We start from the raw sequence: 27,754 nt of genomic DNA, 5'->3' as shown, positions 1-27,754 counted from the left end.
AGTATTTTTTTTTATGAATTCAGTTGCAGAAACTGGTGATTTATCAGACCTAACATAGTGACCAGCACACAGTCACTCATTAATAATATAGGGCTTTCAGTAATTCGAACATTTCATCGTCCATAAATATACGTACAACAAACAAGACTACTTGGGTGAATAAGTTTTGATTTAGCCTCATGTAGAAAAGGTTTTCAGCAACATCTCAGGTATTTTGGAGCAGTTCATGGGAGAATTTTAAACCCCCCAAAAAAATCGCTTCAGCAAATATGATTGGTGGTGGAAGCATGATGCTGAGGGCTCTGTTTCACCAAATTGAAGATGGAAATTCACTGTTTCACAGATTGAGAGTGGCCATACATTTAGCCAGAAATATATTAAAGATTATTGACTTGATCAAATCAAACTTGTGCATCCAATTCAGTTTTTTTTAACCATTGTTTAGTCTCTATTTAAAAAAGGTCCAAATTCACCATTAAAATATCAAATCTATTGATTGGAACTGTATGTGTTGGATATAACATGCAGTGGAATGACTACAAATGCACATAGTGTCACCTTCTACAATAAAAACCCAATAAATAATAAATATTTGATGTATTAATTCATTTTTCTTTGCCTGCTCTAGGAGCGCCCCCGTTTATCTGTCTGTAACATGTCCTGCAGTTCATCTGAACATGCTGCAAAGTACCTGAGCTTCCCCAATGCAGGGCTGTTGCAGATTACGATGCTTACCCAAACAACAAACCTCCAAGCCTGAGGAAATAAAACAGTTGGCCAAACTCGTTCCGCTGAGAGAAGACAACAGACACGGAGCAGTTGTGTTACATTTATTAACACAATGACAACAATTTGAGCGTCTAGATTTCATAACAGGAATATCTGAGTGCCTTTACTGCAAGAAGAGTTTCTCTCAACGACACATATAACGAACCCCAAAGATAAATACGACCATATCGAAGCTACAAGGGGGACAACTTACACGCACTGTCATTATCAATAGTGAGCTGGAGGATCACACGCATGGCAAACACTGTCAATACTCAACAATACCTAAGTGCATTTACATTGTGCTTCAGTGTCAGTGTGGGTACCTACCTGCTTCATTTTGTCTTTTTTGTTGTTAATCACAAACATTAAACACGAGTGCTTTGCACACACACAGTGAGACATGGTGTAGGAACCGACGGCTGCACTTTAATTCTTTTTTTTTTCTTCTCTTTTTTTGTTTTTGTTTTTCTTCGCACAAGACAGCAGGCAGGAAAAAACAAACAAACAGTGCATGTTCATGACCGCAGCAATGCCTCACTCCCAGCAAAAATCCATCTTGGGATGACAAAGAAAAAGGGATTTGACTTCAGCAGAAAACTGGCATATTTTCTTCCAAGCGTTGTAATGAAAACATGCATTCAGACTTTCGTAGCGCAGCAAATCTCTGCGATGCTTCCCTCAAGAGGAATGAGACGCAGCAGTAGCTCAAAGAAAATGTGACAAAAAAACGACCCATAAAACCTGGAAAGCATCACAATGTCTCAGGAACAATTGCTGAATCGGACATTATCAACTTGTTTCATATGGAAAAAAACCAAGGCATTAAAAATGTGTTTTATCTACACTTTACCACACTGCAGCTGATACTTTTGAGAGGAATATATCAATTTTACACACATTTCCCGTCATTTTAAACGCTGGAGCTATAAACATGTGTTTTCTCTGTCAAAGTTTGAATCTTCACAGTGAAATCTCATAAAAGATGAAAGTATTTCTGTTTCATACATCACTTAGCGGTCTCTCCTGTTCACCTCGAATAAGATGCAATTACCTAAATCTGATGGAGTTTAAGACAACCACAATCAAATCATGTCGAACCCAGCTAAGTCTAAGATCAGCCGACAAGTTCAGGCGACACACATTTCTGAATATAGTTTCATCTCATAAACTGTGAAATATTTGAGTAGAAACTGATGCACGTTTTTAAATGGTGTTATTTCTGAAACACGATGAATTAGCAGGAGTTTTCTACCTACACCACATATTTCACACTAGTCATCTTTGCATTTGTAAAGATAAATAAAAAGCCTTAACATGTATATATTTTCTTATTGCAGTAGCACTGGTTACATTGATTGATTTGAAATGACCATCGAGACATATAATTTCTGTATTTTTGAAGATAAGCATCTGTGAGTTCAAGAAATTATTCCTTGCCAACATTATTTTTTTTGTCTTACGCTTAATAAATAAACGTTTCCAATGTATTACATTTTTCTAATAAATAATTATTTTCAAGCTTTTGATGCATCTTTAGCCAAGGTCCCAATGAAAGTGGAAAGGCTTTTTTCAATCATAATCAGAGGCACATGGAAGAAGTCGTCATATCAAATCTGCCATATACACGCTTTGATTAGATAATTAATAGATTGTAACTTCTGTTATTTCCTTTCTTTTCTGCAGAAACTGTAGCGAGAGTCCAAGACATTTATTCAGAGGTGATGCGCAGAGGCCTTCTGCAGGTTTAATCAATTGATTTTTACCAGGAAAAGTACCACTCCAGAAGGAGATACTTTATTAGACGTTTTTAGTAAAACATGGCCGTCTTAACAACTGGAGATATCAAGGCCTGAATAATAACTTTGTGCTTTGAATGTCAGCAGTGGTGACTGACTCTTCAATTACCTCCAAGCTCCCACAGTGGGACTCTATATACTAAAAAAAAAAAAAAAAAAAGTATTCCCAACACAAACCAGTGCAGACACCACACTTTGTCTTTTGTTTCACAATGTCGTGAAGTCTGAACTCAGGTGTTTTTACAGTCGCCTTATTTTGTGAGCAGGGTTTCACATTTAAAGAAGTTCACTTACATAATTGATATCTAAATGATTCATAAACACATGTTGGTTTTCAGTGCTGCATCACTTTACCAGAGGCGATTTATTCAAATCTTTTAAATCTGGTTTATTTATTATCTTACTGCCTTCAGCTATTGTATCTTTATCACATGATGTGTTCACAATTCACATCCACTGATACATAATTTACCACATTATGGAAGCACCACTGTCTAATCTAACCCCACAGTAAACTTATCTCTAAACAATGTGTACACAGGTATGGGATCACTGAATGTGGTTCAGACGAACGATTCACAAAACAGTTACAGTGTTTGTATCCCACAGGATTAACCAATTGACTCGAACTTTTTCCAGACCAAGGTTTCAAGATCCTTGCAGCCAAAAAGCAACAGATTACACTTAATAGGTTAAAGGTGTTTATCATGTAGACATATTATGATGCCTTCAATGCAGGAGGGTAATCAGTGCTCCAAAACTGAACTGGACCAGCCGTACAGCAGGTCTCCTCGGATTTCATAAAATCCTCTCAACAAGCTCTCGTGTTTCTTAAAACGAGTGCACGTTTACCTCTGAGTCCGCCTCGGCCCTGACCACCCAATATCCGTTGTAAGCAGGAGGGATTTTAAAACTTTAAACAACACTGCAACTTTTATTGCCTGTTGTTGCTAAAACTTCCATGAATGCCTCTGATTGCAGAGTGCCATGCTAAGTGCATGCCTTCATGCCAGTGTGCCGTCTTGGCTAAACAAGGCCAGATTGCATGTGAACATGCAAAGGGTACGGGTGGTAGACAAGTGGCGGTTGGGCTTGAGGGATGTAGTAGCTGTTGTAAATTGGCTCTGACACGTATGGCGCCGGCTGATAAAAGCAAGTGACGTTTGCCGTGTTGGGGATGGCGTTCTGCTCCCCCAGAACCCTCAAAGCAAGGACGGTGATCATGTTGAGGGTCTGTCTCCTCTCATGTCCCATCAAACACACCGTGCTTTCGTCTATCACGCGCCGCAGGGTCATCAGGTAGTCGTACTTGCTCGCTTCCTCGCTGCCGATGAAGTGGCACTGCAAGTAGGCCTCGATCTTACGCTGCTGCTCGCTTACGTCAGGGAAGTCGATGAAGAAGCGCGAGCACATGTAACGCTCCAAGGACTTGATTTCAGTCTCGCTGGCTGGCCGGAAGTTCCTCACCAGCAGATCGCTGTACTTCAGCAGTCCCCCTCCACGGATCTCCTCTGGGTTGTGGGTGGCAATGAGGCGTTGGCGAAGGTGATCCATCGCTTGCTCAAAGTCTCCGTACATGCACTCTGCCTCAACAGTGATAACAGGCTCACTTTCTACGCTAACAAATGGGGTACTATTTGGAACAGCGTCAGGAAGTTTAGGACCTTGATCATCAACTTGAGGCGATAAAACCGGGGTTCTTTGAGTCTTTAAATCAGGAGGCTTCTTGAGGTGTTTAGGCTTCACTGTTTGCTCTGGAGAATCAGACGAGCCTGCACCTTCCTGAGGTGTAAGTTCTGGACTGTCTGAAGGAACAGTAAGCATGTCCTTACCCTCAAAATGTTCTGAATCAGGACATAAAATGTTTGAGTCATGAAGGTCTGCGCTCTCAGATACAGAGGGTTTTGGCTGAAGAGGTTTCACTACCTCTATTGGCGGAAAGAGCTGAGTTGTAAGGTCTGACACATCGGTGAGTAAGGACCACTTTTCAGGCTGGCTGATCAGCTTCCGTGACATTTTTCTTTGCAGTTTTGGAGAAGGGCAGTAGTCTGGCACAATGTCCTGTGATGTGCTGCAAGTTTTTTTAGCTGGGGGAGGAAAGGAGTATTCACAGAGGGAATCTTGTAGAGTTGGGGTGTTTTCCATCTTGCAGTTCACGATGTTTACCTCTAACTTTGTACTTGTCTCAAAATGAGCAATTTCTTCAGACGTTGATGGTTCAGTGTTTATTATGGACACTTCTTCAGTCGTCTGTGGTTTTAAACATGGATGTGTCATTAATGGATCTCTTGCATCGGGGAAGAAAGCTTTCGATGATGCTTCCAAGGGGTAATCACCATCAAACAGTTCTTTTTGTTCTGTGCTTTCTTCACAAAGCTCAAACACCTCTGACATGTCTTCCTCTGAATGGACGCCCTCACAGCCACCCACATCATCCTCCACTTGCTGCAGGCTGTTTCCCTCAGGTCCTTTCGCCTCATACTTTCCATCTGCATGATCCGTATCTTCATCTTTCAGCTCAAATGGAGAAACGGCTTCATCAGGGCTTGAAGGGGCTGAGTTAGCTGCCATCGCTCCATCTTTTTCAGCATCCTCTTTGACATCTTGATGACTGCTTGATTGTCCTTGTATCTTGTTATTGTCTTTGTTGCTGTGCCTCTTTGACGAATTCCTGGCATTCAAAGGCAGTTTTCCTTCTTCTCTCCTGTCACTCTCCCAGTAAGACTCCAGCATGCGATCCAGTATTATTTGAAAGGAGTCCACGCTGAATTCAAACTGCCTCCGGAGCGAGCTAACGAATCTGAGCCCCACCGTTTTGGATCTGTTGTTGGAGAGCAAGATCAGGCTCCATCTGTCATGCTCGTTGAACACTTTCACCATCTTTTGCACATATGCTTCCTTCATAGTGAGGCAGGTGATCTTCCGTCTGTTCACTCCACATGGGAGGAGGTCCCGCAGACTGCCCAGCACCACCTCCTTGATCACCTGGAAGTCCTCCTGCCTGGGCAGCTCGACTCCGAATATGATGTCCAAGTCTCTGTAGCCCAGGCCGTTATCTCTCACTAGGACGTGGCTGGCGGTGGCTCCGTTGAGGCGTATATCTTTAACCTGGATGTCCCTCTCCATCAGTTGATCTTTCACCACACGAATTATGTCTTTGGCTCTCACCTGCAGTGTGGGGAAATTTCCTCGCCCGTGGATCGGGATCACCTCAGTCAGCACTTTGTCGAGAGCCTCGACTTGCTCATGGGTCAGGTTGTGGAACCTCTTTTCAGTTTTATGCTCCATTGTCCTTACCTGTGAAAAGAGATGCCTGTCATTTGTATCACGCATTGACCATCTGATAAAAATGGTTTGATATTTTCATAAAACAAAACTGGGTTAGAAAACGACTACCTTTGCTTTTTGTGGCGTCGAATTTCAGTTTATACAGGGAGATTAAAATTTTTGCTCCATGCCTGTATCATTAGGATGCAATTCCTTGTTCGCATCCTAATCTAATTTCTATTTTGTTATACTTTCTAGCATTTTAAATATACACTGCAGTCTCAACAATTAGCTTTACCTTCAAATATTTCCTTAGGTGTTGCTTTTTTTTGTCACCAAAAACACTAATCACAAATTGTAATTTCAAACTGAGAAAATACAGAATTGATTTTTCAAATAGTGATTTAATTTATTACAGAAGGTTTGCAATAACTGTGATCGGCCACTTCAGAGCCTACGTTTTGATTTTTCCCCATCACAAATGTTTACAATGGTAGAAAACACACTTCTCTGGCATCACTTCCAAGCAACGACTTGGCATGTAGATGGTGTGTGATGATTTTTATGGAGACTTGGTGAAACCAAAATGCCACTCTGAGCTGTAACTCTCGAGCAGTAAGCTTTGGAGATTTTTAAGGTATTGTTTTACCCTCCTGCTGAGTGTGCATGCTGGCAAGGAAATCATAAATCCTCATCCAGTCATCTGTGTCGTCTCATATTTGTATGGGGCAACAGAAAGTCATTGGTTACTATTAATAGGTTGTTTTTCTTTTTATTCATTCAATTACATTTATTTGCAGGAAATGGTTCGACTACCCCATTGCTAATTTTGTCTAATTCTTTCACGTAGCCTACATGTGGTTTGCGAATCGGACACATGAACAGCTCTTTCTGCACAGAGAGACTGTGTGAGTTCAGTGTCAGTATTTGGTTTTCCACCCGTGCAAATACAGTCAGTGGGAGGCAGCCACCCGGGGCACTGGTGGCCCATAGCAGCCTCTAGTGAATCTCAGGGGTTATATCAACTCGGTCCTGCAGCAGGACTGCTCCTCTGCCACTTGGCTTCTTTATAGATAAGACTATATGACTCATACAGCCACTGAACAAAGCATCACTCATTGGCTCTGCTGGATTCTTTCCATGTGCGCAAAAACAACCCGAAATGCATCACTTGACGTGGCATCAGGGCCATAAAATCCTCTGCCTGTGAACTTGACATATAGATTGTTGCATTTGATATAATTTAGCACAACAATGTACTGATTGGTTCTGATTTGAGAATTTTGCAGACCCCACTTTTGTTTTTGTTTTTTTTGTTTGTTTTTTTTCCTAAATCTTGCTGTTTTTTAATTCTCTAAATGAAATTTTCTAATTCAAACATGTCAACAAAAAATCTATATAGGCTATAGCCTAATAGAGATACAAATATATATGCAACATCTAGCAAATTATCAAGCGATTTATTTTTTTTTAACAAGAACTATTAAGACACTCAAAGAAAAAAAAACTGCGTTTGCACTATGACAGTAACAAATTTAAGAACTCACCTGATTGGTTGTCAAATTACAGTAAAAAAAAAGAAAAAAGAAAAAAAAGTAAAGCCAAGACAAAAGAATATATCAGAAAAAATATATATAATAAGGTATCCAACAGGTTTATCCGACCCTGTGGAAAGGTTGAAGCTGAAGTTAACACGGACAATTTCAGCGCAGACTGTTTCCATCAAGAAAAACGGTGAATCACGAAACTCGAACTACCAAGTGACGAAACACTCAAGTTTCAAACGAAGCCCGTTCCCCGTTCGGCCTCGGAAAAGGGGGCAGCTGGAGACTTTGATAAAGTTTTCCCTGATTACAGCGGACATGTCAGCCCGAGCCGCCGGCGTGCCACCGCACTGCCGAAGCTGTTGCGGGGTGAACCTCACATCAGACGGAGTGAGTCATCCTCCCTCTCCTCCGTGATCCACACAGTAAATCTAATCATCAGACAGGCGCTTCCGCCGCCCACCGCAGCGGCACGACCGCTTCCACCGCGCCGCCCGCGGTCCCGTCATGTTCTCAGTCAGCGCTTTGCTGTTAACGCGTTCTTCTAGCGTGTTTGTCTCTCTTTTATTGATTTTTTAAAAAATACATTTTCATTCACATTCGGCCGAAAGAGGCGGGGGCATCTCGCTCGTGACGTTCGAGTGGAATACCTACACCACGTGACAGTGACGTAGTTGATATTTTGGTAAGACACCAGGAAGTGCGGAAGAGGGCGACACTGCCTAAACAGAGGAGTGCAACGTTCAACAGCTTTTTTCTTTATTTTCGACCCGTTTATTTGTGGATTTTTTCTCGATAATTTCATTGCTGGGTCTCCGAAGAAGCATTAAAGATGCCGAGTATGGAAAGTATCCTTTAAAAGCGGTGAAAACGGAAGAGAAGTGCGACGTAACGACAGAGAAGGCAGCGGCTAAAGCGTTTATAGCAACACGGTAGCTTCTTTAAATTACGAGATTTATTTGTCACTGACATTTGAGACGTCACAACGCGTATCGGGCATTAGTGAGAGTTTAATAAAGTAGCCTATTTAATAAGTTGAACGTTACTGGATTTCTCCAGGCGTCTGTAACCTTTGGCAGAGCTGCGTTTAAGGCCTCTATGCTAACATCGGAAAACATAAAACTTGACACCAAAGCTGAATCGTGTGGTTTCTATAGTTTTCCCTACAACAGTTCTGGTTGATACCTGTAATATCCTTTTATTTGTTTTATATAGTAAACGCTATATTTTTGAGAACCACATAAAAGCCTGTAAATAGATAGTAAACACGAGCTTGTGTTTGTGTTTACCAAAACGAAGCTATAAGCCAATAGTTTTTGAAAATGTGTGAATTTTAGGTCAAAGTAATAACTTGGCTTATTACTTTTGGGTATAAACGACTTACTGATAACCCAGTTACTAATCAGTTACTCAGATTCTTCCTAAACTGGCATATAAGAATTTAATGGGGTAAGTCGGGGTTTGTTGGTTTATTTTCACTAAATTCAAACATATTTGTTCTCATTCATTTTATTTAAAAGAAAAGACGATAAAGCAGTTTTTGTTCAGTTGGGAAATCACCTAATTGTGCTCTCTTGTGGACAGATAACGTAATGCTGTATATTATGGAGAGCTGGATGATGTCATAGTGGACGCTGCGAAACAATATAAATATGCACTGATCAGAGATGTTTAACTTGACTTTCTTGATTAATTGAAACCTGACCTGCCCTAGGAATAAAATGGATACATTAGAATTAAAATTAAGACGGAAAACACTTATTTAAACAAAAACTGTCCAAAGTTATATCTAATCTATAAATACAATTAGAAACATTAGAAACGTCACTTTATGACAGAAAATGTATACAAATTAATCTGTTCTTTACCAGACCTTAAAACTTTGCTTTACATCTCAAACTTATAATTTTGTCAGATCACAACAAATAAACTTAGAGAGGAAGTTGACAAAGAAGAAAGGAACCTCAAAGTTAGATTTTTTTCAATATCGGTGAACTGTTAGAAGGTTAATTCACATAAAGAACTAAACTTATAAGAAGCTTCTTAAGAGAAAACTGTATTTTCATTCAGTCATTTTATTTGTTTAAGTTGCCAGAACAGGAAGGACGTCTTCAGATAAGATTCTTAAAAATAAGATTCTTACTTAAGGCTGAGGATATTGCTGAATTCACAGTTTGCAGATTGAAACTAGCTTTGTCACGCTAGCTTTCTCAACATAATGTAAATAATCAGTCCGACCTCTTTTAGCCTATTTTGTTGCTTTCAGTGATGGGACAAAATTTGAGATTTTAGATTCAGGTGGCCTAATCAGTGGTCAGAGCAATCAATAAAAGAGAGATTTCTTTCTGCTGGCCCTCCTGCTTTGTGTTGCTGTTCTTTAACTTTGTTTCTCAGAAAATCTCTTCAATCTAAAGTTTGCTGCCAAAGAGCTCCAAAGAAATTCAAAGAAATGTGACAAAGAGGAGAAATTAGAGAAGGCAAAAGTCAAGAAGGTAAGTTGTGTTTCACTCATCAGGCCAGCTGTCAACATCGGCTATTGAGAGCTTCATCAAAGTTTTTGTTGTCTTCAGGCCATCCAGAAGGGGAACATGGAAGTGGCGAGGATCCATGCAGAGAACGCCATCAGACAGAAGAATCAGTCTGTGAATTTCCTGAGGATGAGCGCCCGAGTCGACGCTGTGGCGGCGAGAGTCCAGACGGCGGTTACAATGAACCAGGTGCGCCGCACGCTGCTTCAGTCAACGTCTCCACATCCATGTGACAAAATAATGGCAGCTTTTTCTTTGGTTTCATCTTACAGGTCACAAAATCTATGGCTGGAGTGGTGAAAGGCATGGATGCCACTCTGAAGAGTATGAATCTCGAAAAGGTATCTCTAACTAAATGGCATAAATTCATGCATTCAATGAAAGTAACAAATTTTAATCTTTGGCGGTGCTTTTTTTGTTGTAGATTTCAGCTCTCATGGACAAATTTGAGCATCAGTTTGAAACTCTGGACGTTCAGACTGCTCAGATGGAGGACACCATGAGCAGCACGACGACTCTCACAACACCACAGGTGACTTTCTCGGCTCAGCTTTTTCTCACGGTCCGTTTAAGAACTGCTTGCATGAATGTAATATGTAACGTGTGTTACAGAATCAAGTGGAGTCATTGCTGCATGAAATGGCAGACGAAGCAGGGTAACCACTCAATATTTTTTGTCAGATAAATTAAATCACATTGTATTCATTAATTTTATCAGTGATATATTATGTTTTGATGTTATTTGTGGATGTTTATGAATATAATTAGGCCTGTCGAAACAACAAATATATCGCAATAAATTGTTCCAGAAATAATTGCGATAAACAATAACATTGTTGTTTTGAAACTACTTTTGAGTAATATAATGGTAATGGCATAATAATAATGCAAGAGCACATTCTAAAAGGTCGATAAACTTCAAATTCTAATTAACACTGGAACTGGAAGACATTTTAAATATCCAAAATAAACAAAACAACACAACAAATAAAATACACTTTTATGTCTTTGTAAACAAAATTGTCCTTCAAAAAAAAAGCACCAAACTGAAGACTTTTATCATTCGGTTTTTGGTAGGAAGAGCGAAAAAAAGAGAAATGCCAATGAAAATAATTGAGTTTGTTTTAGTTCATTTATTGATTATTATGACAGGCCTGTATATAATGGTAAGCTTTTGCTTTCTGTTCAGATTGGACTTGAACATGGAACTCCCTCAAGGACAGACAGGATCTGTGGGTACGAGCGTAGCCTCTGCAGAACAGGTATTCTGTCATGTTTGCTTGTTAAATCTAAACAATGAACTGCTTATTTTATAAGAAAACTAAATTGTAATATGATTGCCACTCATAAATGTTAAGCTAAATGTAAAATATGCTCTCATCTTTACTCTTTTCAACCTGCTGCTTGTTCGTAGGACGAACTGTCTCAAAGGCTTGCCAAGCTCAGAGATCAAATGTAAAGAGCAGAAGCAGTGGAGCAGCACCAGAACAGTTCTACACACCTGAGAGACACTACCTGACTATAACGCCCTCTTCTAGACATCATGTCTGCTTTTCCCTCCTCTTTGCATATTCTGTCTGGTGAGAATCAACTGTAAAGAGTAATTGTTCCCTTAAACTTCCGGCGCTTGTTGGATTTTTGATTTCCAGCTTCATATTAATAAAAACAAAATTAAAAATTATAATTGGAACATTTTTAATGGAATGGAAGCTTTGATCTTTGTGGTAAAAAAAGATATTTATTCACACTTACAATATTGACAGTAATAAAATCAAAAGAAATTACCTTTTTATTTATCATTCATTTTCAGATAAGCTCTCAAGGTTTTGTATAATAGTACTTTTTTTCATGCAGGTGTGCATACTTGGGGCAGAATATATGCATATTACATTTCAAGGACCATTGAAAGCTTTCTTCTCATTGGTGAACTGACTTTTTGTGTTGATTTATTCTATTTTCTTAATGATCAATATTTTCAGAAGGTCCAAGGAGGTTATGTTGTCTGTGCCCCTTTTCTCCTTCTGCGTTTACTGTCATTGTTTGGGAAGGGTTAAAAATAAGAGAATGAACAATAAAGTTTTATAATACCCATACAAATTGTCTGCATTTTTTTATATGCATTGTGAAAGACAAAATGTTTTTGGCATATTTTTTTGGGCAAAAAAATAAACTTGCGTTAGATGTAGTTTGTCATCATATGGAAAAATATTTAATTCATTCATTGCAAATAGTTATTTGCAATGAACGTCTGAGTTATTTGTAAATGTGCCCAGAAACCAGTCAACATAAATATATTTGTACTATAAGCTCTGAAAACAATCACTGTCATTTTTCTTCCCCGAGTCAATCTCTGGCACAAGTATGTAAGACTGAACCTTTTTTTTTTCTCTCTCAAATACTTCAGAGTTTTTCTTTTGTTATATTCACTGATGGCGACTGATTAGCTCCATTCTGGCACCTCTTGTGATGTCACAGACCCAAATGCTCACTGACAGAATAGCTCTTTATTTTTTCTTTAGACTGCTATTTTTTTATCTAGACCTCTGAAGATGATGACGCAGGGTTGTCTATGACTTTCTTGTAAAATCAAGAAAGTCATAGACAACCCTTACCATCTTCCTCAAGAGAAAAGCAGTGTGTCTTTAGTCAACTGTTGCCTCCGTCTACAATAAAGAGAAGAATCTGAATTAATATGAGTTACAACAACATTTAATTTCCCTTTGGGATCAGCAAAGTATTTTTTCAATTTAAAAGCCTTGCGTTTGGCAAAATCCTGCTTTTGAAATCCCTACTACATTGTCCAGCTGTGTTTTTATAGTCAGTTTGTTTATGAAACACACAAAAAAACAGGTCTGGATATTATTTTTAAGACCCAACACACCCACTGTTATTGCCAGTTTATAAACCACTTCTTCAGCATATTCCAACTCCACTAAATAGCTGGTGTTGGATGTTTTTGTTAACTTTCCTTGGGTCATTTCTGAAGAGCACAGCTTTAGCACAAGACAAAAACAAACTTTAAAGATTATATTATACTAATTTAGTTTATGGGATAGTCATCGCTGTGGTCTTTTTCTCCTGACTGGTCAAACAATGTACTGGTATATGGATGAGGCAGTGTCCCATTTCTCATTATCATACAGAGAGTTTTCACACTCAGTGAAAAGTCCAAAGGCTTGAGCTTTGCTACTTTACTTATCTGAATACTGCTTGTCTCCTTGTGTTTTACTGAAGTTTTTTTATTCACACTTTGTGCCAGATGTTTAGTAACTTATCGCGTTCAGTGTAAAAAAGAAATGTGGATGTTGAAGCCATCGAAGAATCCCACTCAAAAAACCATATTAAGGAAATTTAACCCCAAAGGTCTATCTCTCTAACATCCATTGTGTCTTGCAAAATTAATCTTATCCGCAGCTACAAACCACCATTTGAAAAAGCACAACATAATTTGTTCTAAGATTGTCCTTTAATAATAATAATAATAATAATAATAATAATAATAATAATAATAATAATAATAATAATAATAATAATAATAATAATACAGTAGACATTAGAGTAAAGGGTCAAATTTGAAACTTAACAAAGGGCAATAAATGAATTTTCTCCATATTAAGAAAAGCACATTTTGTGATTAGAGATTAAAGTTGATTGCACCACAATTTTAGTTTCATAGCAATAAAATTTGTAAAACACAGAAAAACTGACAAAACAAATAAATCCAGTTAGATGTATTTTTTAAAGCATTTATCAGTTCATTATTTAGCAGCTTATTAAGAGCCAAATTAAAGACCCCAGCAGTACCCAAAGGTTTGACTATTTAATCTGTTCACTTCCCTTTAGTAGCACCTGAGCAGAACTTTTGATTTAATTATTATTATTATTATTATTATATTATTATTATTATTATTATTATTATTATTATTATTATTATTATTAATATTATTATTATTATACTTAAATTGAGACTATTTTAACAAAGGACATTCTTCGTTTAAAATTTGTGACGTTTGTAGAAAGCAGTATTTTTCCCCTTCGCTTTTGTCTTGCGAGGCATTGACTGCTAATCAAAAGCAATTCTCCAGCGTTTCAGTTCAATCTACCTACCACAGCTCTGACGTTCTGCGTGAGCGCTATTTACCTCAACGTGTCTATAAAATCAGTCCCATCGCACGGTAAGAGAATTAAAAACCGCCTGGAAGACAAAACTCGGGGCATTTAGCAAATCCATCGTCATGTGACTTTCGCGTAAACAGGAAGCAGCTGATTTTTCTTTTTTACTTCACCTCGCTCTCACTCAGTAATGAGTCGAGCTGCGTCCTCTAAAACCAATATAAACCGTTCTCCGAGTTTACCCGGACACCAGTAGCTGCTAAGTCATTTAGGAGTAAGTATAAAATACGACACAAAACTTTAACTAGGACAGCTTCGCTGCTCAGTTGGGCAGGCTAACGTCGTTAGCGCCGTTAGCATTAGCTAAAGTGATTCTTCGTGGCAGGACACATCGGTTAAATCAACGTGTTAGGCGAATTGTACTCATTTCTGTGTGGGACGGGATTTGAGCTGTATATGTACACGGGTGTTTGTGATAATTGGCGGGTTTGACGGGGTAACTTTCGACTGGGGCTGGAGTAACAGCTGGGTGAAACTGGTCCGCAGGAGAAGTGCTGCAGAACCAGACCGAAGTCATCTGACCTGCAGCTCAGGAAAACCTTCACAGCCGTGTCTCCTCAGGGGGATGTCAAGCTCAGCGATGAAGAAAAAGGTGAAGCTGGCCGTGCGGTTTCGGGACTTGTGCTCGGTTCTAGCCTCGCTGAAATGTCGTGGTCTACCTTTTGCTGTTAGGTGTTACTGATGGGGAAGAGTGGGTCTGGAAAGACCAGCATGAGGTCAATCATCTTTGCCAACTACATAGCTCGGGACACACGTCGCCTCGGAGCTACAAGTAAGTACCAAACTGAACTTGTTTAAAGATAAATCATGCCTGATTGGTGTTTTAATTGTTTTTACTGAAAAACAACCTGCATTTTGTTGTTGTTGTTAACTCTAGTTGATGTGGAGCACTCCCATGTTCGGTTCCTGGGCAATCTGGTTCTAAACTTGTGGGACTGCGGAGGGTAGTCATTATTCTGCGCAACATTAGACTTTATTTTTCCTCCACTGTGATTTCAACAACGATTTTTTAAAATCTTTTTATTCACTAGGCAAGACACATTCATGGAGAACTATTTCACGAGTCAGAGGGACAACATTTTCAGAAACGTCGAGGTCCTTATTTATGTGTTTGACGTTGAGAGCCGGGAGCTGGAGAAAGACATGCACTACTACCAGTCCTGTCTGGAGGCCATCCTGCAGAACTCGCCTGACGCCAAAGTGTTCTGTCTGGTGCACAAAATGGACCTGGTCCAGGAAGACCAGAGAGATTTGGTGAGCATCAACCAGCCTTTGCTGCGTCGACAGTACTTTCTGTCAGTCAAGTGTAAAAACATGCTTTACTGAGGTTAAAAACCATTTACTTGGAAGAGCAGAAATATTGAAGTGACATAAACAGACAAATAAAACAGGTGGTTTGTGGTAATAAAGAATGACAAATTAAAAGTGAGATAAGTTGATCAAATCTAGAGAATGAGAAACTGAGAACTAAAATTTAATTAGTGCAGTGAAATATCATTTGTTAAAAAAAGAAAACATACATTTAAGACTGTACATAATAAACATAAATAATGATTAAAATCTGGAATAATAATTTTTAAAAAATCTCAGAACATATTAGTACTTTCCATGAATATTAACAATCTTAACAGCAATAAAATAATAAAACACAATGTGCAATTGAAATATTATCATAATCTATAAGCGACAATAACATTAAGCTGCTGAATAGATGTGACAATATTTTACGTTTTATTTATCAGTCTTCATGAAAACTGATAAATGTTATGTATATTAAGAGAACCTTAAAACCAATTCAGTCTTCTGAAGGCATGTTACAAAAAATTATTTCAGTTTAGTAACATGTTCTCATTGAGCCTCATTATCAAACAGTGCATTAAGCTCAGTTAATTATTCTAAATAGTTAAAAGTTTCTAAGTAAAGATAATAAACTCCCCTTTACCAGGAAGAAACCTCTAGAACCGTTCATCCATCTGAGGGTTTGAGAAGGCAGAGCAGATACACAAAAAGAAACAGATGAACAGCATTCTGGCAATGGCAAAATATTATTATTTTAATTATTAATGTGGTTTCTGAAACTTAAGATTGAGTCACTGAGGTTTTCGAAGTGTTAAAGAGAAGTATTCCCACAGCATGATGCCACCACCCCCATGTGTCACCACGGGGATGGTGTCATTTGCAGTCTTTTATGTTTCTGCTCGGTTCCTTGGTGTTTGTGATGCAACTTCCTTTTTGCTTTTACAGATCTTTAAGGAGCGTGAAGAAGACCTGAAGCGGCTGTCTAGACCTTTGGCTTGCACGTGCTTCAGGACATCAATCTGGGATGAAACATTGTACAAGGTGAGTTGACTTGATTGAATGCTTTTTCCCCCCATTATATTAACTGATGAAATCGCCTTTGTAAGAAGCTTGTTAAAATGTCTCGGCAGGCCTGGTCCAGCATAGTTTATCAACTCATCCCAAACGTCCAGCAGCTGGAGACGAACCTGAGAAATTTTGCACAGATCATAGAAGCAGATGAAGTTCTTCTGTTTGAGAGAGCCACATTCCTGGTGAGAGCGACCTTTCACTTCTGTCTCACTGCAAAAACACAAAATCTTACCAAGCCTTATTAGTCTTATTTGTAGTACAAATATCTTATTACACTTGAAATAAGTCAAGATAAATTTACTTATTACAAGACAATTTTCCCATATTATAAGTAACATAATCTGCCTATGGAAGAAGTACTTTTTCACCAATGTTAAGGAATTATTTACTTAAAACAAGCTCCTGGATATTGCTGATAAGTTACTTTTAAATTGTCTTAATTCAAGTTTACTGTAAAATTTGCACTGGAAACACGACTAAAAATGCTTGGTACAATTGTGTATATTTTCAGTAGCCTAGATTTGGATCAGGGAATTTAAAGCATGTCGATGTACGTGTGCGGTTTGTCCATGTAGGTAATCTCCCACTATCAGTGCAAAGAGCAGCGTGACGCTCACAGGTTTGAGAAGATCAGTAACATCATCAAACAGTTCAAGCTCAGCTGTAGGTGAGTTCACGTCGTGCGTGCTGAACGTTGTCTGTCGATTTTTCTCGTGTTTAATTGTTTCATCTGTCTTATTTCAGTAAACTGGCAGCTTCTTTCCAAAGCATGGAAGTTAGAAACTCCAACTTTGCGGCCTTTATCGACGTCTTCACCTCCAACACTTACGTCATGGTGATCATGTCAGACCCATCTATTCGTAAGTACAGGAATGTTGGTGGTTACAGTGCAATATTCATACCACTTATAATCCCTACCTTTTTTAAAATTTTTCTTCTTCTTTTGTTTGTTTTTCAGCGTCTGCAGCGACGCTCATCAACATCCGAAACGCGAGGAAACACTTTGAGAAGTTGGAGCGTGTGGACGGGCCCAAGCACAGCCTGCACATGCGGATGCGTTAGCCCACACTTAATTCCCAGCGGATCCTCTCAACCAATCAATGCACAGAGCGCAGATAGCATGATGCAGCCTCGAAAGCTATTATAGATGTAAACAGCCCGACATCATTTCTGCTCTATCTTTACATTCAATCAGCAGTCATTCTGGCAGAATCTTAGTTTTGTTCTGTTTTTTTGTCTAATTTCTACAGGGATCAGAAGTATCTTGAACAGTGGTACACTGATGAAATATTTATGCTTAGTTGACACATGAACTAAAAACATGTGTTTACCATGAAGGCCTTTCTTTTCTCACTTTGTTGTATCCATTGGATTTATATAGTCAGTGCAGTGTGTCCCAGTGACACTATTTGATTTTTCAACTGCGGTTTTTAAATGGTCACAAAAAATATAGTTATATTTAGAAACCTAATTTTGTGTTGTGTTTTTTGTATGTATTCAGATTTTTTTTTTTTTTTTTTTTTTTTTAAACTGCAGTATGTGTGTTTAGTATGGTATCCATTCAGAGTCCACTAAGCACCCCGGACCAGTTGTCTGGTACATGTGATACGCTGCACCTGCCAAGTGGGTCACAGAAGTGTTGGGGCAGATAAAGCAGCTATTTAAAAGCACCGAATGCTGATAACATACATTTACTCAAAAGTTTTGCTGCGGATTACCTGGAAAACGCAAGATAAGCTTCTTTCTTTGTTTTGAAATAATTTCTTGGTTGCATAAAAAAAAATTATAAAGTAAAATTTGGCCAAACAGCTATCCACACTGCCCTAGCTTTATATGTATGTTTTAATTGGCCTGTGGTTAGACATTGCTTGAGGATGCAGGTTTAGCTGAGCAGCTGTTCTGCTCTCTCAAAAGGAAACTGATACCCATGCTGGAGGCGACTGCAAGGGGATCGCTAAGTGTTTTCAGGACACACTTTAGCATGTGTGTGCGCATTAAATAATGCCAAAATCACAGTTAACTAGAACAGTCTGGATGATGAATGAGACTTTCATGATAAACTCAGTAAGAGTTGCTACAATCTAATAAGGGGATCTATGTCTATTTTTAAAAAAAATCTTCCCGGAGGCTTAAATTAATCTGAAAGGAGTATGGTTTGCTTTTTCCCTTTTACTTATGGTGCATCAGTTTGGTTTGCCTGTGTGCATTTGCAGTTAAACTGGTACTGGTTCCGCTGCTGCTACTTCACCTCCTTATAACAATACTCAAGAAATATTGGTGTGCAGATGAAGCTTTACATGACTTTAATAGCTTTTTTTTCTGTGGATTGCCCCAAGGTGTCAAAGCATTTTAAATTCAATCGCCACCTAGTGGTTTCTGGAAGTATTGCAGCATTCACACCAAACGAATGCTTGGTGTGAATGCTGCCACACACCAAGCATGTTCATCTTTAAAGAGGAATTTAAAGATGAACTGATGTGCTCTCACAGCCAAAAAGTTGGGTCGTTCGGCCACATGCATCTATAATTCAGAAACTAGCTATGGAGCGAGGAAAACGCAGAGAACCAGGAAAACAGAATTTAGTTCCTGAATGGGAATAAAATCAGGTATGAAATTCCTTAATGGTACTTTAAAGTAGCACCATAAGCACCTTTTTTTTCTTTTTCTTTTTTTTTAGAAATAAAAATTGAATTGTGTAATTTTAATAATTACTGCAGTTGTTGCTGCAGCAACTTTTAACACATTGATGAAAGGACACTTGAGGTTCTCACCAGATACTGCCCCAGCCTGTTTGGCGTCCTGGGCGAACCACCTCAATTTAGGAGAAATTTGAGTATTTTAATGTAGAAATAGCTGATATGAACTTATAGTAAATTGGGACAAATTGTTTATTAAAATATGTGCACAAGGCAGTCTGTGCTATAATACCAAAAAAACACAGCCTTCCCCCAACAAAATAAATGTAATCAAAATAAGTCATAATAATAAATCTATCTATCTATCATACTCCAAGCTGGAAAACCTGGTAATTCACAAAAACATTCAGGCTGCAGGCTGTTGGAATGACGTTTACAGCTCTACTAAACAGAAAGAACGGATTGTTTATTTTTTATTTCATCCTAACCCCTCCTAGGTTGCTGTGGAGCCGCATAAAAACATTATTTAGTTTCCTCTGAAACGTCACGCCGAACCCTTTGAAGCATCTTGACAACCTTACTGCAAAAACAGAACATTTAAAGTTTATTCATAAAAACAACAAGTGTTGAACAGTGGTGGAGAGACATGCAAGGAAAGCAAACAATGAACAAAAAATCATTTGCACGTTGCTCTACATTGTTATTATCATCATAGTTTTTCATCTTAAATGTCTGTTGATTGACTTCCTATGATGCAAATATTTAAAAATTTAGAAACCCTTTTTTTTTTTTACCATTCTGGAGCTGAGTGAAGATTGATTCAAGATGCTTGATATCATCAGTGCCTTTCTGGCAGGATATGAATTCGACAACTCCTGCCTCTTTATTGTTCCCAGCTCCCTTCAGCTCTGCTGCTGTGAGGCATTGTTCCAGCTCCTCTTATCAACACTGCTCATGTGTGTCCAGGAATGCAAAGGCTGAAAAACTGGAAAATCCCCGGCCTTTTACTTCAAAGTGTAACTTTCCTCAAATAAACGGGTGGAAGTCAGTACGGGACCTTGCTCATTTTTGTTGGGTTAGAAGGGAGAACACAAAGCTTTTGCAAATAATCAATATTGAGCGCCTGAACACTAATCCCTTTTTTTTTTTTTAAAGGAAATCTGTTTTTTCAGCAAAAAGTTTTCATGGCACAAACTTTGTAAATGTAACATTTAGGAAACAGTCAAATACATTGATACAGATTTACAGTGCAAAGGTATTAATAAACCTTTTTTAAATGTTACAATCCCAAACATCAGTGTATTTTATTGGGGTTTTATGCGATAGACTAACTTTGTAAATTTGCAAGAAATAAAAAAAAATGTATTATCAATATTTAACCCCAACTCTGATCAATCTCCTAATCTCTGTTAAAGATTAGTATTTCAACAGCATAACGCTTCCCCCACCCTGTTTCACAGTTGAAAGGGTAAGTTTATACACATGGATTTTATTTACTATTTGGGTACCTTCTAAAGTGACTAGTACTTATTTTGGGGTACCAGGGTAAAGGGGTGTGAATAAAAATACACTTTTCAGATCGTCATTGTAAAGAATTTCCTTCCCTTTGTGTTGGTCTGTGGTGTAAACTTCTTTTAAAAGGGCATTTTGTGATTGTAATTGTAAATATGAAAAAGTACCTCTATATAGTACCTTAGAAAGGGGGGCACTGGAAACTAATTGTTTGTGTGTGTGACAACTAATCCCCACGCATTATCTCCTGAGACCTTTGGTTCCCTGGAGCAGCAGCGAGAGTTCATTTGAAGAGTACCAAAGCATAATAGATGACATGTAGAGGGAACTGAATGTCTCTGTTGATGCAAACAAACATGACACTCACAGGTGATCCAAAGAAAGATATAGAAAAATCCCAGAGTATCTTGTACTTGTTGTTTATATACTCTGAAAGATTTATTTAGCTTGAAACTTGATCAGAACTTGGGTCAGAAACTTGAAGTCGGCCTTTGCACATACATTCAGCTCTTGGCCGTTCATTTATACGACAACTCCAAGTTAGCTGGGTTCTGGTATATGTGTATTTTGTTTTCATGTTGATTAAAATGCAGATATTTAACTTATAAACTGCAGGAAAACAATAGAGGGGCAATAATGTGTGAAGATGTCTGCCTCCAGCAGAGCAGGAACATGCATTTTAGCTTAATTGGCCACTTTAAATTATCCAGCTGTGTGTACATGCATGTCTATTTACCCGGTGTGTCTCTATGCTGCCCTGTGATGGACTGGTGACCTGTCCAGGATGTACTCCACCCTCAAGCCATTGACCCCTGGAGACAGGCTCCATCCTCTGTGATTCATTCAGTAAGTGGGTGAATGAATGGTTGAAGTTTGATGTTGAAAGTGTCAGTGTTGTAATGTTTTGCTGTTTCTGTCCTGAGTCTGAACATCGTTTTTATGCGGTGACCCATTTGTACTTCCACTTGCTATTTGTATGCTGGCATCCATGTCATTGTTTGCCTCTGCGCCGCAGTCAGTTTGGTTCAGGTGCCGCTCCAGCAGAGTGATTCGCTGCTTTAGCCGCTGCTGAGTGTCTGTGTACTCAGTCAGCAGACGGGCAAAACGAGTCTGTAGGGTGTCCAGAGAGGACTCCAGTCTCTCCACCTTCTCATCTGTGTCCTCCTTCTGTAGCCCGCCCTTCTCCGCATTCTCGTCAAGAAGCCCTTCCTTCTTAAGAATCTCCCTACCCCTATCCTCTAGCACTGTTTTAGCGTCTGGATACTCGGTCACTGCCTCCATTAGGTCGTCCTTGGAGAGGCAGAAGAGGTCAGAGTATCCCAAGCTTCGGATGTTGGCTGTGCGGCGATTCCCCATTTTACTACCCCTTATGTTCAAAATGCTGATCTCCCCAAAGCAGCTTCCAGCAGTGAGGAGAGCGTACTGCGTGACCCCATCGTCAGCTACTACTGCCAGCTTCCCCTCTTTAATGATATACATCTCCTTGCCAATATCTCCTTTCCTGCAGATGTAGTCTCCGGGACTAAAAACCTGCGGACGTAGTTTCAGCACAAGCTCCACGAGCAGTCCGGCCTCACAATCTTGAAAAATGCGTACTTTCTTTAGAGTCTCAAGGTGTACGTTGATGGCGATCTCAGCGCGCAGTTTGTTGGGTAGGTTCTTCAGCACCTCCTGCTCGTCTACAGCTTTTTGGTTGGTCCACAGATAGTCGAACCACTTGATGACGCGCGTCTCCAGTTCTCTGCTGACCTTGCGGAAGTGCATGTAGTGTTTGATGGCGTCGATTCGAGCCTGAAACTCGGCCCGGGTGGCGTTCATGTTGGCTATCATGGAGCCTACATTTCCTACGATGGTTGCAAAGATCAGCACTCCAACAAGGAAGTCGAAGACCACAAACAAGTACTCCTCATCTCGCACGGGTGCAGGCATTTCTCCAATGGTGGTAAGAGTGAGGGTTGACCAGTACAAACAGTAGACGTAGCTTCTTGTTAAGGACGAGTATTCCGGTTTGGAGATGTTTGGAAAGACCCACGTATCTGAACCAAACCCCAAGGACTTGGATATGGCGTAGTAGATGCAGGCATTCCAGTGAATGATGACCAGGATGTAGAGCACCAAGTTGCAGATCCGGAAGATGTTGGGGTAGTTGGTGCGTGTTTCTGTCCGGTCAAAGAATTCAAACATGCGAGGGAAGCGCAGCAAGCGATTGAATCGGAGCTGAGGAGTGTGGATGCCAGTGTAAATGTACACTAGATCGGTGGGCAGGATGGACACCACGTCCAGCTTGAACTGCAACGTTCGGATGTAGCTGTCTCTTAGCTTGGCGTGGTCCTTCACCAGGAGGCCTTGTTCCAGAAAACCTTAAACAAAATAGACGGAGAGGAAATTCAGTTAGACAGCTTTAACAAATATGTGAAAAAAAAGAAAAGAAAGAAAAGTTATATCCCAAAGCTTTAGGCTGTAAGAAGGCATGTTTTTTAATGGATTACCTGTCCGTAGACGCACAAAACTGTCCAGTATGTACACAGTATCAGAGATGTAGTCCAACACCAGCCAACAGATGTAAATGCTCACCTGCAGTTTGTCAAAGCATGCCCTGGGAACATAAAAAGGTTCAAATGATTTAGTGCTCCAATCAAAGGGGTGGATTGGACAGATCACTGCATTTATTATCCATCTGCAGAGCTGGAGGTGATCGACTGTGGGAATTATAATACCTTGCAATCACAAGGAACCAATTGTAGAGGACAGCAATCGCAATGACAAACAGCCAACGGTAGTAGGCGTCATCAGATGGTGAGACAACGAACAATTCCCACCTCTTCCTGGAAGTATGAAGAGCATGCAAATGATACATTACTTAAATCCCCATGGAAATTTCTCTCAGAAAAGTTATTTTGTTTTATAATGTAGCATTGACTAACAGAACACCATTTTACAAAGCAGTAAAATTGAGTTAAAATCTTAAAACAACACAACAGATAGAACAGGGTGTCTTCTGACCTAATTAGAAACGTCAACCCTAACCCAGTCAGGAATACCTTAAGATCCCTTTGGCATTGTTGCCATTGGCATCTGGTTGGGTGATGCTGTTGCGACTGGGGGCCGCTCTCAGCTCAGGGCCGCGAAAGCGTTCCAGGAAGGAGTCTGGCCGCTCCTCCTCCTCCACCAGGCTCCTGTGTGCCCATTCCCTCAGCCTCACCACCAGTTTCACCAGTCTAAGACATGTGCAAAGCATAAAATCCCAGTTGAGCTTTACATTTGCTTATATCAAATGGAAATCATGAAAATAACACAGAAATTGCCATTTGTGTGAAACCTTATCCAAGAGAATCACACAAGAAATTAAATGGATTTGCAGAGTGCAGCAACAAATAATCACTGATAGAGAAATGTTTGATAAATTGTGGCTGTATCACAATAATTTGACTCATTTGTCAGGCATATCGATGTAAGTGCCAAACAATGCTGCTGGTATTCATATCTAACAATTCAGAAACTCTGGTAAAAATGCTAAAATGTAATTGCTGCAACGCTACAGTTTCACCTTGAAATGGCCCCATTCCTCTGAAAAGAATTCGCAGAGCTGCGTCCGTCAGGGTCAAGAGCGGCGACTCGCTGTAGCTCTGATGACGTGTCATCGCAGACCGATGGCACCCTGGGACAAAAACAACAAAGAGGGAAAGAAAACCTCTCGTTATTATTCGTTTCATGCACTGCTTTTATAAAACTGACTTTTTCTTACCTGCTAAGTTTACTTTCAGCCCTCTCGATCTCTTCCTCCAAGGTTGTCCTCACTGACAGGTTGTGGGGCGACCGGTCTCTCTCTGGCACCTGGCCTGTCATCCTCAGGTTCTGTCATGGAGGACAAACAGCAGTGTTGAAGTCTCACTTGTTACCATTCAACCCATGCTGTCAGAAGGAGCGTTCCCTGTTTCTCCGCAGAGCTGATGCAGCAGAAGAAAGTGTTCATGGTGCAAGATGTCAGTTTATAGTCAGGGGATGTTGGCCGACTGAGACCGTCTGCAGTCCCCAACCAGCATCCGTCAGGTGACGGCTCCGTTGCCGTGGTGAGGGAAGCGCATGCAAAACAGGAACTGAGCAATTTTACAACTCGACTCCGAGTTGGTCTGATGGAAAAAATGTGCTGCCTAAGATTTTTTTAAAAATTATTATTGTCGTTTTGCATTTTATTTTACGCTTCCTGGAAAAAAAAAGACTTGTGGAAAAACCATTCCTTTAAATCAAGACAGAAAAGTTTTCAGCTTTTTCAGTAGAGAATTTTATTACCTTCTCAAGAACCGCATAAAAAAGCAGGAGACCTTAATTGTACTATATTTTAGCGTATTTTTTTAAAATTAATACAAAAAAAATTACAGATAGTTCTAATATTTACTTCATTATTACCTCTTTTACTTGATGTTAATAAAAAAAAAGTTAAATATATATGTAACTATTTCATATTTTCTCTGAAGATGTAAATTGTAATTATTTATTTTATAAATTCATAAAATTTTTTATTTAGTATTTAAGACTTAAATACCAAATAAGTTTTAAAAAACTGTAAACTTTTTTGTTTATTCAGTATTAAACAAAAATATATTTAGTAATTTAAAAAATGTTGTTTACCAAATAAACAAAAAAATTATACAATTCTTTGTTTATTTAGTATTTAAGATTTAAATACTAAATGGTATAAATTAAAAATTTTAAGTGCATTGTAATTTATTCAATTTCAAACAACTTTTAATAGAATACATCTCGTGGACCTCTCACATTTATTTCACGGGTCATATTTTAATTTCACTGAAAGCGGATGTTTGTTTTGACGTGGGCATTTTCTCATAAAAACAAACACGTTGCACCGATAGTCCGTCTGCTTGGTTTCAACGAACCACAAGAAAATATCCGGGCATAAAAGTCGCGAGCCGAAGCCGAACCTTCTGGAGAGTTCAGGTGAGATTTTCCAAGCCTCTCTCCACCAGCAGCCCCTGTGGAAGCACTTCATTCCCCCTACCGGCCACATGTTGCGGCGCGTAACGCATCTCCACCCTGCGGCGCAGACAGACGGAGTAGCTGTTCAGACAACTGCTACCGCTGTGTGACTAATTGGTGGATCATTAACGAAAACACGGCTTCGGTCGGACTGAACCTCTCCAGCTGAGCGAGCCTATCAGCGGCTCTCCCTCAGGACCTCCATCACTCAGGAAACCAGCAACGCCGAGTGCGCGCGCAAACGGTGGCTTCATTTGAATCGTTACATCACAGGTTCAGGTTCAGCCGGGTTTGAACCCCCCAGAAGTTGACGCAGAAGTTGCCACTCAACCAAACTCAGCTTTAAAAGAGCGAGTCGCTGCTCGCGAATAGAAGCTTCTTGAAATATCTCCTGTTTGTGAAGCTGGAGATAAATTCGGATGAATTCGGACTTTTTGTGACATCTATGCAAAGATGTCACAAAGATGCAAAGCAGTCACACACACACACACACACACACACACACACACACACACACACACACACACACACACACACACACACACACACGTGCGCGCGCGCACTGACTCTTACCTTAGCTTTCCTTTAGTTACTTGAAGACCCCGTCACGCAGGTAGAGCAAAGCGGATCCATCCTCAAAGCTGCGAGCGAATGAAAACACTCCTAAAACCCAGCCGGAAGTGTTTTTTGAAGTAGTTTTCTGTGACGCTTTGAATGGTGAACCAGTCAGAGGTGTGAGCACGTGGCTGCGCTCGTCCTCGGATGAGAGTACACAGGTAGGCGAGGAGGTAAAGGCGGGGCGGGGCTTCCAGAGCTGGATGCGAGACGTCTTTGGGGCAAATATGCATTTTCAAAAAATCTGGATCCGTTCCAGATTTAGTCAAAAAACAAACACACACAAAAATGCAAGAAATGCAAATTTTTTTTATTTTATTTTTTTGCAAAAATATCTATTTCTTTTTCTTCTTTTCTTTACAGAATTGTTTGCTCGAGGTGTTTAAGTGCATGGATAGACTAACCATCTGAATTGTAAAACATGGTGGTGGCAGCATCATGCTGTAGGGATGCTTTTCTTCAGCGGCAGCAGACAAGCTGATCAGAGTAGATAAAGGAGGGTGGATGGAGCCGATCGGCCCTGCTACGAAACGGTTCAGATCGAAGTAAAGTGAGAAGTTGAAATGGTCTAGTTCAAGTTCAGAGTTGAGAATCCATTAGGAAGACTTGAAAAATATTACCCATTCACAGTCTCTATGCATTCTGGCTGAACTGGATCTATTTTACCAAGAACAATGGGCAAAGTCCCTTGATGTGAAAAGCTCATTAAATATCTAATAAATGCTGATTTATTAAAAAAAACATACTAAGTTTTAACAGAGTACTCTCTGAGTCCTCCATGTAAGAATTATATCTGAAAAATTAAAATAATATATAAAAACAAAAATATGATGCAATTTAAACTGGTGACGGCAGTATCATGGTGTGGGCCAACTTTGAGGCAGGTTTACTTATTTAAAGTGGAAATTCTGAATTACATCAGGGATTTTTAAAAATATAAACTATGAATACATGTTTATGAACAAGATCATGAATGATAGAGTGGTATAGAAATGTAAATGATTTTATACACGCTGTTCCAATAAGACGAAGGGAAATAAAACCAAACGAGATTTTTTTGTGTTAAGCATAAAGTCAATCCAGAAAAAAAGCTAATTATTTGGGGGAAATTTTCAATTAATTAAAATAAAGTGGTTCTGAACCAATGATCTAGCAGTTAAATGTTTTTATTTTTTATTGAAAAAAAAAATTCTGCTCTTATGGGAAATCTCTGTACTGTAAATTATGCTTTAAAAAAATAAACATTTGCTATACATACTATTTTGAACAGTTGATAAAATATATGATAGTTCTATCTTCATGCTATAATCATGTACAATATATTATTACTAATCTTTTTATACACTTAACACTTAAAATGTTGCTTTGTGAAACCATCTATCTGACGGTGCTGTTACACCTGAGCGTTGCCTCTGTGGGAAACATTTACTGAACCCTTTCCTAAGCAACAATGTACAAAGCTCTTCTTCAGCAGACATTTGGAACTTTAGCTCCAAATATCATCTGAACAGAATCGAGACGATAAAGCACGGACGATGGAGGCCACA

The 27,754-nt window shown here is 39.3% G+C and overlaps 4 protein-coding genes across 6 annotated transcripts; 2 read left to right on the top strand and 2 right to left on the bottom strand.

The window, feature by feature from the left end:
- Positions 1 to 816: 816 nt before the first annotated feature.
- LOC129368838 (uncharacterized) lies at positions 817 to 7,792 on the bottom strand. 3 transcript variants are annotated; one of them, XM_055043995.1, is made up of 2 exons: positions 7,759 to 7,792; positions 817 to 5,864 (listed from the first exon to the last, which is right to left on the bottom strand). In XM_055043995.1, exon 2 carries the CDS (start codon positions 5,853 to 5,855, stop codon positions 3,594 to 3,596), a length of 2,262 nt encoding a protein of 753 aa, XP_054899970.1. In that variant the 5' UTR covers positions 5,856 to 5,864; positions 7,759 to 7,792; the 3' UTR covers positions 817 to 3,593. The 3 variants fall into 3 exon arrangements, with proteins under 3 accessions (XP_054899970.1, XP_054899969.1, XP_054899968.1); XM_055043994.1 differs by lacking the exon at positions 7,759 to 7,792 and adding an exon at positions 7,499 to 7,546; XM_055043993.1 differs by lacking the exon at positions 7,759 to 7,792 and adding an exon at positions 7,382 to 7,533.
- Positions 7,793 to 8,004: 212 nt separating this feature from the next.
- Positions 8,005 to 11,802, top strand: LOC129368839 (charged multivesicular body protein 1b). The gene is made up of 8 exons (XM_055043997.1): positions 8,005 to 8,226; positions 9,773 to 9,870; positions 9,949 to 10,095; positions 10,179 to 10,247; positions 10,331 to 10,438; positions 10,519 to 10,562; positions 11,096 to 11,168; positions 11,321 to 11,802. The coding sequence occupies exons 1-8, from the start codon at positions 8,211 to 8,213 to the stop codon at positions 11,363 to 11,365; spliced, it is 600 nt and encodes a 199-aa protein (XP_054899972.1). The 5' UTR covers positions 8,005 to 8,210; the 3' UTR covers positions 11,366 to 11,802.
- Positions 11,803 to 14,147: 2,345 nt separating this feature from the next.
- rraga (Ras-related GTP binding A) lies at positions 14,148 to 17,920 on the top strand. The gene is made up of 10 exons (XM_055043988.1): positions 14,148 to 14,293; positions 14,566 to 14,671; positions 14,752 to 14,851; positions 14,957 to 15,023; positions 15,111 to 15,333; positions 16,324 to 16,419; positions 16,509 to 16,631; positions 17,025 to 17,116; positions 17,194 to 17,309; positions 17,408 to 17,920. The coding sequence occupies exons 2-10, from the start codon at positions 14,645 to 14,647 to the stop codon at positions 17,509 to 17,511; spliced, it is 948 nt and encodes a 315-aa protein (XP_054899963.1). The 5' UTR covers positions 14,148 to 14,293; positions 14,566 to 14,644; the 3' UTR covers positions 17,512 to 17,920.
- A 2,456-nt stretch (positions 17,921 to 20,376) lies between these two features.
- Positions 20,377 to 25,607, bottom strand: cnga2b (cyclic nucleotide gated channel subunit alpha 2b). The gene is made up of 7 exons (XM_055043731.1): positions 25,538 to 25,607; positions 24,343 to 24,452; positions 24,145 to 24,255; positions 23,639 to 23,815; positions 23,315 to 23,422; positions 23,087 to 23,193; positions 20,377 to 22,957 (listed from the first exon to the last, which is right to left on the bottom strand). The coding sequence occupies exons 2-7, from the start codon at positions 24,441 to 24,443 to the stop codon at positions 21,486 to 21,488; spliced, it is 2,076 nt and encodes a 691-aa protein (XP_054899706.1). The 5' UTR covers positions 24,444 to 24,452; positions 25,538 to 25,607; the 3' UTR covers positions 20,377 to 21,485.
- Between the last annotated feature and the right edge of the window lie 2,147 nt (positions 25,608 to 27,754).

The sequence above is a fragment of the Poeciliopsis prolifica genome, unplaced genomic scaffold (genome assembly GCF_027474105.1).
Source record: "Poeciliopsis prolifica strain line A6 unplaced genomic scaffold, Auburn_PproV2 SCAFFOLD019, whole genome shotgun sequence".
Classification (NCBI taxonomy): Eukaryota; Metazoa; Chordata; class Actinopteri; order Cyprinodontiformes; family Poeciliidae; genus Poeciliopsis; species Poeciliopsis prolifica.
The sequence above is the reverse complement of the archived record's forward strand: the minus strand, read 5'-3'. Positions and strand labels throughout refer to the sequence as shown.

Coding starts and splice junctions, on each gene's coding strand:
- LOC129368838 (XM_055043995.1), bottom strand. CDS start 5,855: ATGGAGCATAAAACTGAAAAGAGGTTCCACAACCTGACCCATGAGCAA.
- rraga (XM_055043988.1), top strand. CDS start 14,645: ATGTCAAGCTCAGCGATGAAGAAAAAG. Junction 16,632..17,024: donor TTGAGAGAGCCACATTCCTG/GTGAGAGCGACC, acceptor TTGTCCATGTAG/GTAATCTCCCACTATCAGTG. Junction 17,310..17,407: donor CATGTCAGACCCATCTATTC/GTAAGTACAGGA, acceptor TTTGTTTTTCAG/CGTCTGCAGCGACGCTCATC.
- LOC129368839 (XM_055043997.1), top strand. Junction 9,871..9,948: donor AGAAGGCAAAAGTCAAGAAG/GTAAGTTGTGTT, acceptor TGTTGTCTTCAG/GCCATCCAGAAGGGGAACAT. Junction 11,169..11,320: donor GCGTAGCCTCTGCAGAACAG/GTATTCTGTCAT, acceptor GCTTGTTCGTAG/GACGAACTGTCTCAAAGGCT.
- cnga2b (XM_055043731.1), bottom strand. CDS start 24,443: ATGACAGGCCAGGTGCCAGAGAGAGACCGGTCGCCCCACAACCTGTCA. Junction 23,194..23,314: donor TGGTTCCTTGTGATTGCAAG/GTATTATAATTC, acceptor TTATGTTCCCAG/GGCATGCTTTGACAAACTGC. Junction 22,958..23,086: donor TTTTGTGCGTCTACGGACAG/GTAATCCATTAA, acceptor ATTTTGTTTAAG/GTTTTCTGGAACAAGGCCTC.